This window comes from Agelaius tricolor, unplaced genomic scaffold (assembly GCF_023055355.1).
Source record: "Agelaius tricolor isolate 1412-34295 unplaced genomic scaffold, bAgeTri1.0.p SCAF_5, whole genome shotgun sequence".
In the NCBI taxonomy this organism is placed as follows: Eukaryota; Metazoa; Chordata; class Aves; order Passeriformes; family Icteridae; genus Agelaius; species Agelaius tricolor.
In genome coordinates, this window is record NW_027269265.1 from 36,093,216 (window position 1) to 36,109,453 (window position 16,238).

The 16,238-nt window shown below is 39.5% G+C and overlaps 1 protein-coding gene across 5 annotated transcripts; it reads left to right on the forward strand.

Annotated features, from left to right (window-relative positions):
* Nucleotides 1-137: 137 nt before the first annotated feature.
* DNAL1 (dynein axonemal light chain 1) lies at nucleotides 138-15,653 on the forward strand. 5 transcript variants are annotated; one of them, XR_011679243.1, is made up of 9 exons: nucleotides 138-275; nucleotides 2,814-2,852; nucleotides 5,765-5,874; nucleotides 6,528-6,583; nucleotides 8,099-8,154; nucleotides 9,399-9,525; nucleotides 9,938-10,081; nucleotides 11,601-12,695; nucleotides 12,726-15,653. XR_011679243.1 is itself a non-coding variant. In XM_071427267.1 (8 exons), exons 1-8 carry the CDS (start codon nucleotides 273-275, stop codon nucleotides 11,678-11,680), a joined length of 615 nt encoding a protein of 204 aa, XP_071283368.1. In that variant the 5' UTR covers nucleotides 138-272; the 3' UTR covers nucleotides 11,681-15,653. The 5 variants fall into 5 exon arrangements, 1 of the variants encoding a protein (XP_071283368.1); XR_011679244.1 differs by having other exon boundaries at nucleotides 12,731-15,653; XR_011679246.1 differs by having other exon boundaries at nucleotides 12,736-15,653.
* The last annotated feature ends 585 nt before the right edge of the window (nucleotides 15,654-16,238 follow it).

Here is a 16,238-nt window from a genome sequence, read left to right on the forward strand (position 1 = left end):
CCCGCCACAGTAATTCTTTGCCAGGCCAAACGCCCATCCCATTCCATTAAGACGAGTGGTCGGGGGCTGGATGAGCTGCACCGGCCACAGCTGGGGGCCCTCGCAGCTGCCCAAGGGCTCCCCAGCGCCGCGGCCGGGCCCTGAGTCCCGTGCCGGGCCAGGCCCGGCCGGCGCCGCCCGTCCCACAAGGCGCCGCGGGCCGCTACGCGAGTTCCGGGCGGGGCGTTCCCCGCGCCCGTAGCAACCGGAGCGTTCGCGGTATCCACGGCACCATGGTGAGTCCTGCGGCCGGGGCGGCGCCGGGGCCCGGCGGCGGGGGTCGGAGCGGCCCCCGCGCCGGCGGTGGCTGCGCGGAGCCCTCCGGGGCCGGGCCTCGCCGAGCAGCCCGGGCTCGGCGAGAGCCGTCCGGGAGGCAGCGCGGGGCTCGGGGCGGCGGCTGAGGCGGGGGCCGGTGGCCTGCTGCTGTGCCTTGGGAAAGGGGGATTTCGGGGAGAAGCGAGGAAAGAGGGGAGTCACGAACTCCCAAACCTCCGCTAGTACGTGGTTTTAAGGCGGCGGTTATCGATGATCACCAAGCGATTAGCTTGGTATCTGTTGCTGTGCAATTCTGATTTCATCTATTTTAAATACAAATAAATGTCTGCAAATGAAGGCGAAATGTTGCTGTTTTGCTTTTCCTGGGGGGTCTAAATTTTGTAGATACTATGTGTCCAACTGCTGTGTTTTTTGGGAGGGGAATAAATCTTTTGTTACAACTATTACTAGTACAGGTGTGGTTATTTTTCCCCTTCAGAGATTCTCTTTCTTGTTTCTGCCATGTTGATGGTGACTCTTCAGGGATGCCCACTGATCACTTGGCACTTTGAATATTTTAAAATAAAGTATTATGACTTTCTTTAGTCTAAATACCTGTAGAAAATTGTTCAATAAGCAGGTAGAAGAACCCTGCAGATAAGCTTCTTGGAGGAAGTTTCCCTTGAGTAACCTCCTGTGGCAGAAGATACTCTGATTTACCTACAGAAATTTCAGGTGCATCTCAAAGAAAATGAAATCCCTGATATGTGCTCTCCAGAGAGAGAGAGATAACCTGCTGTGCTGATATCCATGTTTTCATAAAATCAACAGAGATAAGTGTACAGAGGTCAGGGAAGAAGCTGCTCCTTGTGCTCACATGGATCAGTAGCTTTAAAGTCCAAACTGTTTTTAGGCATGACTTCAAAACAGCAGCAGCCACTGATCTTATAAATGCATTTCTCCCTTCAACATGAGTGACTGAGATCATGTACCCAAATGCTGTGGTGACTGGCTGCCATAATTATGAAAAAGGCAATGAAGTTTCTGCCCAAAAATCCCCAATTAACTGGAAGCCAGCTGTTTTTGCCTCCACACTGGTAGCTGTTAATTGGCTTGAACGAGGCTGTTGTAGTGGGAGCTTAGGGATGTGATCTTCTGAACCAGAGGAGGTCATGCAGATGTGTATCTCTGGCAGACACTGGGGAGCTACTGCTGGGGCTCAAGTTTGCCCAATAGTCATCTCCAATAGGACTAAGAGCTAGCTATCACTTGGTATGGACCAGATTGAAATGAGTGCCTGTCAGTGGGCAGAAAGAGCTGGAACATCTGAGGATGTCTAAATGGAGGTGCATGTTGATGTTTGAGATGCATGCTCGGGCTCCCTGGTGTTGCTGGCTCTTAGGCTGTTGCTGCGTGTTCGGTGGCTGTGGCCTTTTCTTATATAAAGCTGCCTCAGCTGTTGTCTTTTATTGCTGGGACCAGAGTTTCCTGTGGTCCAGAGTAAAGTACCCAATACTAAAGCTCTGTGACTGAGGTGGCTGCCTGTAAGATTTTTTGGGGAAGTTAGTTTGTTGTTTTTAACTTCTACAGTAAGGGAGGGTTATATACCTGATTACCTGAAAGGCTGCTTTTATCCATGCCCTGCTACACTTAGGAGCAACAGAGATGCCAAAACTTGAGTCTTCCTGTATTTGTAGAGAGAAGGCTGTTGATCACTGTTTGTAAAAGATTGATCTCTGAAACCTTTTTAATCCAAGACATCTTGGATTATGTTTAATGTTTAGAGAAGCATTAGGCATGTTGTTTATATACTACTGTTTTGGATATCTTTATGTGGTTTCACTGAGACTCTGATGTGAGGTGGAAAAGTAAGAGTTAGTGACAACAGAAAGTTGGTCAGTGGGTCAGTCCTTAAAAAGCAGCTCTCAGGTTTTTCCAAACTGAATAATAACACCACATACATGTTTTCACATCACATGGTGTAGCTCATTGTGAAACCATTGGTAAGAAACCCCAAATATATATAATCCAGATTGCTCTTGAGTTTTGGCAAGCTGTACCTTATTTTCTTCAGTGAATTTTAGGAGGCTGTATAATTTTCTGGTCGCAGACTTGCTTTCAGGCAGGAAACTGCTAATGCACAATAGGAAGTGTGAGGATTTAAGAGCATTAGACCACAATTTTCATTGCAGTAACTTCTTATGCCTTTAAGTTGAATTTCACCATAAAAGCTAATAAACAGTGTGCCATGGGACAGAGAGTAAGATCAGGAAGATAATGTCCTGACATTAAGCTCATTGTTTGCTTCTGAAAATGCAGCAAAGTACCTCAGAAACAAAACTACAGGACACTGGGAGGTTCCAACTTCTTTGACTTGGCTGACCCAAGATAATACAGCAAAGTGGTGGAAGGGGAGCAAACAAGCAGGATAGGGAGAGGGAAGGAAAAGGAAAGATTTGCAGTGAACAAGCCACTTAAAAAATTCAGTGAATATTCACTTAAGTTTGTTTCACTTTTAGGCAAAAGCAACGACCATCAAAGAAGCTCTAGCCAAATGGGTAAGAACTAGAACAGTGTCTAGTGGCGTGAGGTTTGACTGTATTCAGCTAATTTTGTTTGTCAAACATTGTAAGAAATATGTTTGCATGAAACATCTGCTTTAAGAAGTTTCACAAAGTAAAATGATGGTTACTATTGTTGTTGTTGTTGTTGTTGTTGTATAGTACATTCTGTTGGACTTTCTGTATGTTCCTGTTAAATTGATACAACTGGTAAAGATTAGTCCGTTTTGCCCTCCTGCCTTGTTCTGCTGGATATGCATGGGCCTGAAGTCACAAAAGATATCCTAAGTAGGGGATGTATTATGTTTTAATTATGCTCTGTTCACTTTACCCAAGTTCAGTCTTTCCCACGGAATAAACAAGTATGAAATTCTCACTGTACTGAATTCAGTGAATCTTCTACATGTCTTTTGACATATAGTCCCTCATATTGTGCAAATCTTAACTCAGAATGAGTTTCTTGGGGGTTTTTTTCTTCTTAAATACTCTATTCATACAGAAGATCATTTGGTTGTGGCTAACCTGGTCTTCCAAAAAGCTATGTGTTGGCAAAGATGGGGATGTAATGCCAAATGATGATGTAGGATGCTCAAGGGTCAGGTTCACTGTGCAGTAAAACCCATGAGAATCTTTCCCCAGTCTCTGAATTTTAGATGAAGGCACAGATGTGCTGTTTGGTGTACATATGCTTTCCTGCAAATTCTGGCCAGCTGCTAGAGCAATGATTTATAAATGTTTTGGCCTCTGGAAGATCTGGATGTGATAGCAAGGGTAGGTACACTTGAAAGCCAGAAGCTCAAGGTACTAGCCTGTAACTGAAGATTACTTCCATTTTGAGTTTTATCATTGTTTAGTACCTTCAGTATTTCAGGGGTTTTCCAGTTATGTTGGTATATCCCACAAACTTCACTGCTGCTCTCCTATTAAGAACTAGAATGCAACAACTTGCAGACATAAGCATTAGTAGAGGTATGAACTGTGTATAAAAATGGTTTGCTTTTCCTCCCTCACTCTTCCTGCCCTCCAGAACTTCAGCTCCATGTTTCCTATTAACAGATTTATTTTTCGTTTGCTCCTCTGTCACATGTCTCTTAGACAGAATCAGCCTGTGTCAGTGAGTTCCCATTAACATTAGGCATAAAGTGCTGAATTTGCTTTTCTGTTCTAATTATTAGGGGTGGGTCTAAATCTTCCTTTTACTCTTCCTAATCTGGATCCATGTGACTTGTACAATTGCATTTGGTGTTGTGTTGCATTCCAAGTGTTTTTCTTCCCTTTTGGTATAAGGGTTTACCTATGCCCTGCAGTCAGGGTGACATTAGTTAAATCAAAGCAATTTGAAATCAAAGCAGCTTCATCTTGGCAAACATGTAACCTGTTCTTATAAAAACATGTCTGTTCTACCTATATTTTCTCTGTGGCATATTGTGGCTGTGCAGCTCCTTCCAGAAGTACTTGGCAATCTGGATGAATTTTCTTCCTGAAGGTGCTCAGTGCTGTGAGCTCACTGCTGGCCCAGTCCATGTTGGAAGCTCTCTCCCTTTCATGTTTTTAAGGAAAAATGTATTTTTATTTGTTGGTATGAGCTCATAGATTACAAACTGAGTGTAAATACAAACAGATACAGTAGTGTTCTTAGAAAAGAAAATGGAAGTTTCACATTGATATAGTTACTTTATTTGAACATGTATCACCATATTCCAGCAAAACATCTGATATGCTTATTTGCTAAATCATTAATTTTGAGTAAAAATACTGTTACACTGAATTTGGACAGAAACTGGAATATAAATAAGTGTGCAAGACAACATGATCTTTTAAAATTAAATTAAGTTTTCTGAAGTATTTTGGGTGCATAAGAGGAAAAATAATGTTATCAAAACCTGATGTTCTGCTGTGGGATACTGAAAGACTTATGGGATGTGATTAATTTAATTACAAAGTAGCCATATAAACTGGGGCACACTCAGCTATCTCTCTTTTCAGTAGATGCATGAAATAGAGGAGAAAACACGAGTCCTTGTTTTGAAAGTGCCAAGATTTCTCCTTTGTTAATGGACCTCCAGTCCTTGCACTGAACACTGAGTGAACTGAGAAAATGCTCCCTTTGTGCTGTCAGGGAGGCAGCTGTCAAAACTGCTGCTACTCTCTAAACAGATACTTGTTCCAAGCGTTTAGTCAATAATTGCCATCACTTCAGAATTTTAAAAGCTTTAATTGATGATATTTTTTAATAAACCTAAATGCCGAAGTTATGTCCATTTCTTCAAGACTCTGAATTATCAGCCTAGGTTGTCAATAGGAAATCTGTCTTTTGCTGTATTCTCTTAAGTGTGACATCTTCCCCCACTCTTTCTTAATGGCTAATTAGAATAGTTTTTTTTAGATTCTTAATGCTGTGAATCTGTTGAAGTTCTCCCCCAAAACACACTCCCCTGTATTCAGTTTGTGTCGTGAGCTGGGCATGAGTTCTGAGATTTCTGGGTGAAGTGAGGAGACTTTTCTGTGAGAACTTTTAAATCTGCTTCTGCTATAGATTGGCCCTAGCTGAGGTTTCTGTATGTCAGTCTCCATGGAAATATCTTAATCCAGAATTTTAGCCTTCAATCTATTCTCCATTCCTTGTGGCAGATGACTCCTTTACTAAATTGCTCAAGTGTTACACAACTTTTAAAACCCAACATATATAATGTATAAGTTATTTTGATACCTTGAAAATGAGCTAGCTTTACCCTTTTTATGCTACACTAGCAGGAATCCTGATAACAGTACTGAAAATGCTTTCTCCTTCCAGTAGTATATGTGAATTCCTTCTATAGTATTCATTTTTAGAGTAATTATTTTAGTGTAGTAGTTTTTGGTAATTGCATGTAGCAGTGAGACTCTTCCTCACCTTCTCTTTTCTTTAGGAAGAGAAAAGTGGCCAGAAGGCTTCAGAGGCAAAGGAAGTGAAACTGTATGGGCAGATTCCTCCTGTGGAAAAAATGGATGGTGCCCTCTCTGCTCTTGTTAACTGCGAGTAAGTTCAATTAAAAACATGCTGGAAACAAAATATCCTCTCTTCCTTTCAGTTTTTCTGCAGTCCACTGCAGATCTGTGTTTACTCTGTTTAAGTGTGGCCTTCAAAGCAGCAACTTTCTCTTCTTTCTTTCTTAACTGAGCTTCTCTTTCTGCACACAATTGCCCTTTTTAATTCAAAGACCCCTGTAACTTAACTCAGAAGGTGTTAGGGTAGATTCTGCATTAATATTTGTCCCCAGAAAAATTATATACTGTTTATCAGTATATAATTATAGATTTGTGTTTGGAGTCTATCAGCTAAAAGTCATGTTTATGATCCACTCCAAAATTCATGGAAAAAAAGAGGCAATTTGAGCAGGACTTCCAGAAAGAGATTACAGTAATTTCAGAAATAAACATCCATGCACTTCATAAGACTAGGCATCAAAAGATAATCCAGTATTTAATGTAAGTAACTCATGGTACTTTCCCAGAAACTAAATAAAGCTTAATGGTTTGAGGATATTTTGAGTCTGTTACACATCCAGTTAGTTTACCATCTAATGAGACAAGAACATATAATTATTTCTAATGCAGTGGTGTTGGGACATGGAACTCTTCCAGTGTAGTGATCCCTTATATATTGTGAATTGATTATTCTTTCTTTTAAAGGAAACTATCACTATCTACAAACTGCATTGATAGAATCGCCAACTTGAACAACCTAAGTAAGTGACAAGCCAGCTGTCCATTGTGTTTGTTTTCTAGTTGCCTGGTTACGAGATATGCCATCATTTGTTACATGTGTCCAGCTTTATTTATATCTGTTATTATCCTTTTTTATTCCCTCCTCATAGAACATTACAAGTGACCTTTAAAATGACCAGTCTTACTGGAGAATGCATGCTGAGCAGCAGTGGTGTATTGCAGCAGGTATCCTTGCACTAGCCTTGACAGTTGTCTCACAGTGCAACATTCAAAAAATTCCATTCAGTAAGCACTTCAGAACCTTCCCATGAGCCTTGCTGTGCTATTCAACACCTAATCAGTTCTAGAGTGATGTCATGACTATTTTCCATGCTCCTGATGGAGACAGTCTGCAGTTCAACAACTCTGCAAATGCATTATTGGTTGCAGTGAGGTTGGAGTGTTGTAGACCTGGATGGAGAAAATGTCATTCCACTTTGCAGAGAATTGGGTATACTTGGTTTCATTTTGTTCATACTTTATACATGGATGTGCCATCTGTCTAGAAGTAGAGTTTTTCTTTCTTGGACACCTGTCTTTGAAACTCTTGGGTTACTGACTTTGGAACAGAAGTCTTAATGGTCTGTCTTCAAGATTTTGACTGTGGCATGAGGCTGACAAAGAAGTGCAGGTTTTGAAGTGGAGCTTCCAGGCTTTTCTGTTCCTATTAAAATGCCAGTTGGATAGATAAGGAACCTGGAATCTCATCCTTTCCAACTGCACACCAAGAGATCTGCCAAAGAGCTTGATAAACTCATTTCTTTGCATAATAAGCTCAGACTTCAAAAGATTTGGGAATACTAGTCAGAGAAATATATTCCAATAGTCTTTCCAAATAATTGTTCTTTAATACTTTAATTCTGTAACTATCATGACAAAAAATAATTAGGCAATTGTACATAGAAGTGAAACCAATGAAATTTTTAGTGGTATAAAACATTAAAAGCTGTTAAAGCATCTTAAATATTTATATTAATGTAGATTCAAAACATCCAGTCTATACCAAGTATTTGATACTAAAGCCAGACAAACTAGAACTAAGTTGAATGTCTCTCATCAGGCATCGGTAAGGCAGCTTTATATGCTGCCTGTAGTATAGAAACCAAATCTACTGCCTTAAAATAAGATCAGCACCACTTTTGCCTGGAGAAGAAGGGACATGAATTATGTAAGATCAAAAGAAGCAAGTCAGCAGTTAGAGTTCAGGTGCAAGGTGAAATAATAATTTTTGTTCAGTATTTATCAAAACTGAATTTCAACTAGGTAACCTATACATGAGCAGCTTTGTATTCATGAGTGTATTTCTGAGCTTTCCCCTGCATCAATTCCTGCTGATCTGTTTAGGTCAGGAGGGTTTGTTTTTGTTAGGTCATTCTTTCTTAAGGTAGCCTGTTCAGAGTGCAGTTTGTAAGCAGAATATGGCATTTTACCTGACTTACAGCACCTTCTTATTTTAAAGAAACCCCATTTATGAGATTTTTTAAAATTTATTGCAGAAAATTTGAGGATTCTGTCTTTGGGAAGAAATAACATAAAGAACCTGAATGGATTGGTATGTGCTTTTTAGTATCAATACTTCACTAATAAAATAGAATATGGGGTAATTTCCCCATGTTCATACAAGTCTTTGCTGAATTCAATAAAATTAAGTGAATAAAAGGTTAGGCACTAACCTTTTATATTCTCCTTTTGCTATCATCTCTTCACACTCTTTCACATTGCTTCTGAATTTTCAGATAGTTGTTCACTTTTTTTGGTTCAAATTCTCTTAATGTTTGGAAATTTATCTACCTTAATTTACTACACTGAAAAAATTTAGGAAGAGAGATTTTATTGTCTTTAATAAAGAAAATCAGAAGTTCTATTTGAAAATTGCTGTCTATCTGTAAAGCCATTTAACTTCTGCTGGCTTTACATGAATATAATTCCTGCAGACATTTTGCATGCAGAATTTTCTACCTGAAGATACTTAGGCTGTGCTTCTTTAATACAAATATTGGCAGTGCTGTAAAAACACGCTTCCTTAGAGTCAGTCCCTTTTATGTAACTGGCACCTGACACAGTATGGCTTTAGAGTTGATGGTGGCAGGACTGAGTCTACCTAACAGGGGAAAATTAGTTGAGGAAAAAAATTGGATCAATTTTGTTACATTTGAATTCAGGTCAGAAGAATACTTTTTTCATCAGCATTTTTTAAGTGATTATATAAATTCTTTCTCAAGAGATACTGTTTCGCCTCAAAGCTGTTCTCACCTTCAGAGATGCCAAATCTCATAAGTGTGAAAGGCAGAGTTAATGCGTTATGACTGGCTTTAAAAAACCTCTCTTTTGAGAGAATTAGGAATGTGATTTCTGGCCAGCAGATACAAACATACAAGAAAATACCAGAATGAAAAATGCTCTCACACTGCGTAACATCCTTTCCAAAGCAGTTGTTGAATTGCATTCTCTTCACACATGCTTGCAGTGCACAAGTAGGCAGATTTGTCTCCTCTGCCCCTATGCCTTAAGAACTACTGCAGCCAGTAAGTTCTGCATCTTGTTTTATAAAACATCTTGTTTTATTCTAATATAGGGATTTCTGTCCTCCTTACATATATTTGCATATATAACTTTGCCTTTTAATTCCCATGAGCATTTGCCATGCCTAATAATTAGGCACCTGCTTAAAAGGAAATGAGGACTAATATACCTTACTATTTTCTCACATGATGTTACCTGTAGAAGGTGAAGCAAGAGTAGGAATAATAAGGAAGATGTACTTCTGCTTATCTGAGTAGTCCTGTCATTTTCCAGGAGGCAGTTGCTGAAACTTTAGAGGAGCTGTGGATCTCATACAACTTAATTGAGAAACTGAGGGGTATCCGTGTAATGAAGAAACTGAAGGTTCTTTATATGTCAAATAATTTGGTGAAAGACTGGGGTAAGCCATGCATCTCTACTTTGTAGAGATTTCTGTATAGTGTGGTGAATGCATGAGTTAAGTCACCAAGTGAAATATAGTGCTGTATCTCACGGAGCTTTGATTGTAACTGACAAGCCTGCAGACATGTGCAAAATCCCTAAACATCCACTCATGCAAGAGAGTAAAAATAGTTAGAATATTGAATTTAACTTCTTAGTCAAATCAAGTTCATGCTTTGAATCATCTTTCTCTAACCTCTCTTAAAGCACATCCCTGTTCTTTAACCTGACACCAGTTAGAATCCAAGCAGTCCCTCTCCTGTTGTATCCCATGCTCTTTATGTTTGCACTGAGTGTGAAAGGAATGTGTGGTGCAGATGTTCTTTCCATGTTCCACAATCTGGTTGTTGTTTTCATCTTTGTGGTTGCAGCAGAGTTTGTGAGGCTGGCAGAAGTGCCAGTACTAGAGGAGCTGGTGTTTGTAGGCAATCCACTACAAGAGAAATTTGCTGCTGATCAGAACAGTTGGATTGAAGAAGCAACCAAACGGGTACCCAAGCTGAAAAAGCTGGATGGTGAGTTTGGGGCGAGAGGCAATTGGGGTGAGTTAAAAGCTTAATATAACGACAGCCACAGGGAAATTAAACATAACCTCAGAGATTCATTTGTGTGCCCATGAAATTAATATTCCTCCCTCCTCTTCAGAGTTATTCAGAAGTAGTTACTGAGATCCTGGCCACAGTGTTTGATGGATTTTGGAGTGCTAAATCCAAGTGGTCTTGCAACATACAGTTGGTCATTATTCTGTAGTTACCCAAGTAGTTTTATCAAATACCTAATAGGGAATGGAAAGATTTAGCATTAAATAAATTAACATGGCTTTCATCTGCCAAGCTGAATTACAATTTTCCCAACAAAAGAGGTGACATGAGATAATGGAGATAGACAGGAATATGTTCTGGTTTGCTTTTGATGCAATGGCAAATTTTCAAATCTGCATGCAAATTTCCTAAATGCTTGAATATCCCCCTCCATTACTGCAGTAAGCCTCAATTTGTGAGCTGTCCTCTCCTATTTAAGACACTGCTATGAAAAGATATTCAACTGCTTAGTGACTAAAAATTAGATAATTTTGAAATCTCTTTTAAAATATGTTAATTCCCATCAATGGAGATGTTAGCTGTTCACTATTATCCCCTGTGTACTAAAGCAATGAAGGGGAGAGCAGGAGTGGTAACACTAACACAGAGTCAGAATAATATCGGAAGGGAAGGGAAGGGAAGGGAAGGGAAGGGAAGGGAAGGGAAGGGAAGGGAAGGGAAGGGAAGGGAAGGGAAGGGAAGGGAAGGGAAGGGAAGGGAAGGGAAGGGAAGGGAAGGGAAGGGAAGGGAAGGGAAGGGAAGGGAAGGGAAGGGAAGGGTGGAGGCATGTCAACAAGAGGAGACAGCTTCACTACAGGGAGCAGTGGATGGGAAGCCTATTACCAGACTCTATCTAAAACCAGATCAACTGCAGTAAAAAAAATCTTAGAAAGTGGAATCGTGATGAGAGAATTGCACTGCTAGGAAGGATGGCCTGCAGTGGTCCATTTGCTGTTGTAATAGGAAAAGTTTAGAATGTAAAACAAAAAAAAGGAATGGGGCACATATCTGTGGGCAAAAAGTGTCCTTGGTAGTATTACGAACCACACTAAAGCTTGTGCAAATGTCCTGGAAAAGGCAGCACAAAGTAGGGGCCCCACAAAAGAAGGGTATGTTGTTAGCAATTGAACTGACTTGGTGCATCTCCCAGAGACCAAGTGGGGCTGATCTTTGCAGACCATACTTTAGAACCTTTTTGTTCCCTGTTACCCAAGAAGTTGGAAAAACATCCCACAGCAGAGGAGCTCATAAGTCAAAGGCTTTTCTAGTTAAGACCAGTTGAGGTATGCAGAAGTTTATGTTGGTTAGAAACAGGCAGGAAATACAACTCTTGACTCTTTCCAACAGGACAGATAAGATCATAATTCATAATTCAGATAAGTTCATAATTTCAGGTAGATCATAATTAACTATGTCTTCCTCTTCTTCTTTTCCTATTTTTTTTTTCTCCTAGGTACTTTAGTTGTTAAAGGAGAAGAGGAAGAAGGAGTGGAAGGAGCAGAAGGAGCAGAAGGAGCAGAAGGAGGAAACTGATGACACTTTCTTATTGGGTATTAAATTATTAAAATAACTCCAGATAGCTTTGCACATAAACTTTTATAAAAGTATTTGTTTTGAAGAGAATCTTTGGGCAGTTTTTAAAAGACCAGCTTATCTCCACAATCTCTCACCCAAAGAGTTAGTTACCAAAAATTGCTCACACTGGTTTTGTCAAGCTTATGAGACCTTTTGTAGAGACTAGTGGAGCTGAGTTTACCTGCTGTTTGGCTAGCAAGAGATCTTTATTTAAATTAATACATAGCTATTTTTCATTCCTGATTAGTGGTGCTTGTTGTTCACTTGGGTTATAAAAGAACTGGTTTAGCTTATTTGGTGCTGCTGGCCAACACTGAATTGGAAACTCTGAGGCCAGAAGAATAATGTTGTAGTTTAGAGACACCTGATGAGCTTTGTTGTGTTTAATTTTGTTGTGGGACTTTCTCAATAGTTTTAATATGTGAGTTTGCCTTTTCATTCCTTGAAGTGTTATGCCAAACAGGCCCAGTAGTTGCATACGCACAAAAAAGGTATTGGTTTGATGAGCATTTGTTCCTGGCCTTAAGTCTTGAAATGGGCTTCTCACATTGGAACTCAACTGCATTGCTTAGAAGGCCATGTATAACTTATATATATATTTATTTTTAAGAGGCAATGGAAATTCATTGCATGGTTTCTGTAAGACTAAAATACCTGGTAACTTTGGGTTTAGTCTCTTACTAAGACATTACTTTGAAATATGTTGCCTATTAGCCTACAGCTGGTTTCTGGCTTTGGATTGGGTCACTGGTGGACATAACCCTTCTTAGCTCTGGAATCTTCCTGTAACTAAGGAGGCTGATAGTAACAGAGAAACTAACAGCAAACAGAAAACCTGGGCTTGAGGACAGAAAATTTTGATTTTGGGGATACTAATTTTTTGTGAAAGCACAGGTATAAGCAGTGAGAGAAAGTATATGTAGTTAGTGGGGACAGTGGGATGATGAGATGAGATGAGATGAGATGAGATGAGGTGAGATGAGATGAGATGAGATGAGATGAGATGAGATGAGATGAGATGAGATGAGATGATGAGGGCATTGGTAAAAATAGTATTGAAGAGGTACCGAATGTGCTATATTGCAGGGTAACCAGTTTTAGTAAAGCACTCTTATGTGGCTATTTCTAGTGAAAAGCATTAAACAACGATGAAGACATACCTGATTGCACTATGGGATGCCAAAAGTGCAGTTTTTCTTCTTCTCTTTGAAGAATAGATGGAGTCACCTGAGTAGATTTTTCTGCAGTTCCTTTTTGGTTTTTTAACAAGCTTTTCCTCTAATTTGTGGTACCATCTTTTTTTTAAATTGAAGTGACAAGTGTATCTGCTGGTTCCAGCCCAGGCAGGGAAGGGATGGGGTCAGAATGACACTCTTAGTTATTTTGTTCATGAAGGTGTGGCATGAGTTGAAATCTTGGAAGCCAAGTTCAGAGATGAATGGTAGAATTGGCCCAGGCAACAGTGGTACAGATCTCAAGCTCCAAGTATAATTGTAGTAGGCAATTCTCTAATCAGCTTCTAACTGAACACTGTGAAGTAAATGATTACAAGACAATCACAGTTTAATTTCAATATATTGCTATTTAATCTGTGATTATTGGAGGAATTCTAAAGCATTCTGATTTAAGTTTGCATTTGCTGAAGAGTTTGATTTGGATCCGTTACTAAGAGTAAGTCAAGAACACAATGGCAAAAACTCTGGACATTCTTCACCCAGTACAAACTATTTCCAGGCAGCTGTTCTCTTTACCAGAAACTACTTTCTTAGTTAGCTAGTTCACTTTTGTTTGTTATTTCTTTAGAAGTATTCTCCTAGCTTTATTATGAGTAAAGGAAGCATTGACCAAGAAGCACCATGGAGGAGTGTCTACAGTCAGCAGTCATTTCACACATCTTTTGAAGCCAAGCCACTCTGTCCATTTGCAGCCAACCACTCTTGGCAAGGTAGAACCATGTGCTTGGGCAGTACAGAGCCCATGGCACACTTAGGCCCTGTTGGCCCCATCTGCTGGGGGTGCCCACAGGGGATTGGCTGTGCCCTTGACCACTGTAGTCAAAGTGTGGCTCATGTGAGCCAGAGCTTGAGTGACTCAAAACTTGCCTTCTGAATCTTCCCAACAAGCAGAAATGCCAAATTCATCTCTGTGTTTGGAGATATTTTCAGAATAGACCACATGGTGCTCTTCTCCTAGTGCTTGGCCACGAAGAAAAGTGGTTGAAGCTATGGACCAGTCTCTCCCAGCACAGCTGCAAGTGGTGTGTATGGCTGAGTTAGTTCCACACATGATTGTGACAGGAGGAAAAGGGAGTGATGAGCACAGTCCAATGCCAAGTAATCCTGCTGGCTGATTCTTTAAATATGGCCTAAGTCTGTACATTTCTGAAGGTTACATTAGATACAGCAAATACTCTACACTTTGGCTATATCGGGGCATTTTGAGAGCAGAATAGAAACTTAGTGTTCTGACTATGTTGTAATGATTGAAGTGAAACACAGATCCATTGACAAGTGGTGAGGGGTAAGAGCAGTTCCTGACTCTTGTAAGTGATCAATAGAGGCTACACCTACAGGGATCAGTCCAAAACTATTGTAGGTGGTGGTAGAGCTGGGGGATCATGTGGCCCACTGGCATTGGTGCTTTCCACAGATGAAATGGTGCAAATTCTCTAGCTCTTTGCTTTGAAGGCTGCATTATAAATACCAACAAAAAAGGAAAAAAAAAAGGAGAAAAAAATCATTATTGAAGGAAGGGAGCATCTAGTCTTAGAACATAATTTAAAACCCTTCTGATAAAAACTATGTGTCAGTCTCATTGAAACAATTCAGTAAGAAAATAATTGGCTGTGGCTTCTATCAGGAGATATTTTGTCTCAAAGCTGGTATCTTCACTTTATCTTGCTTTGCCTAATGAGTCATGATTACTCTCAAGAACAAAACAACCTCCCCAAACTTTTTCTCCTCCAAAGCAGTTTCCCTAAATTTTTAAATTTGCACTTTAAAATTAGGCACTGGATGTGATGGAAGACATAGAGAGGTGGTAGAATTAAAACAGCTGGTTTGTATATTGGTAGTGCTACACGATATTATATATAAGGTGACAGTGACACCTTGGCCTGTGTGCCCACAGGGACACTAAAGTGACATGCTGGAAGGTCTGGCTTTCACTTGTGCACTCTGCTGTTCCCTATCACACCACATCCAGTGAAGTAGTAAGTACACTATTATTCATGAATGAAAAGGGCACCCATATAAAATGTGCAAGCCATGTGGAATTCTGCTTTTCCCAGTGAAGTTACAGAGGACTAGCATCCACTTTATTCCTTAGAGAAATATCCTAAAATTAAATTAGTGGTACGAACTAGTTAGGTTTTTTTGCTTGCTTGTTGGCACACTCACCTGTCTTCAAAGAGCTGATTGATGTACGCAGTGATTATTGAGAACTGATGGAAAAATGACGTAAGAGACCTGAGAACCAGCAGATGACTCGGGTTACACTAGAAGTAGGCTCATCTAGAAAAACTTCCAAGTAAGATAGCACTTTTAACATCCTCTTTGGCAATCTTTTTTATACAGTAATTTTGTGGAATGAAAAGCTGTTAAATTTGCTGTGTTTAAATTATTTAGGCCTATGTTTATAAATGTTATTCTGTGAAACTTGTTCAAAAATAATATAACCTTATTTTATACAAATGTCTTTGGCTGATGTGTAATGAAATAGTTCAGCTTGTGAAGAGTATTTGGAAACTAAATTTTGTTCTCATTAAACTTTCCTGGCTGCTCAGGAAGCAATGTATTTAGAGTATGATAGCATGTAAATGCTATTCCTTATTGCCTCTATATTTTAGAATAGAAAGTAACTTAAGGCTTTAAAAATGCTGATATATTGTGATTGTTGTCATCTGATACATAAATATTTTTCAATCTTTTAAGACATTGGTTGTCAGAATTTGTTCTTAGGTCCTAAGAGAAAATCTACTACTGGTATATGTAGAAAAATATCCAGGTAAGTAGAGAAATGGTTGGTCTTTCTTCAGTAGAAAATTACTAATTCACTTTGAATTTAAATTTTATTAACAGTAATAAACAATCAGTTCCATTAAACCCAGGTGAAGGCTTACTGATTCAAAGCCTTCTCTAATAGAAACTTCAGCCTTCAGTAGACCATGTCACTGAAATGTAATTTCAAAATTCTGATATAAAGTAAACTCTTCCTACCCCACAGTCCAGAGCAGTTAGTCTCAATAATGACAAGAGCAGCATCCTACAGTGATGGTTGTAAAGCATATAGGGAGTTACTGCAGAACTCCTCACAGTACCACTAACTCAAAGCTTACTAGTCACTAAAATGCTTTATAAGGTTTCTTTCAGTAGCTGAAATAACTTCCAGAAGCTTGGGCTTAGATCCAGCAGTTCAAAAAAGATAGAACCCAAATTGCTCAAAATGTGTGGGTTTTTTGATCGTCCAAGGTTTGTTTGCACAGCCTCAGATTTAATGCAAAGACTTCAGCACTTTT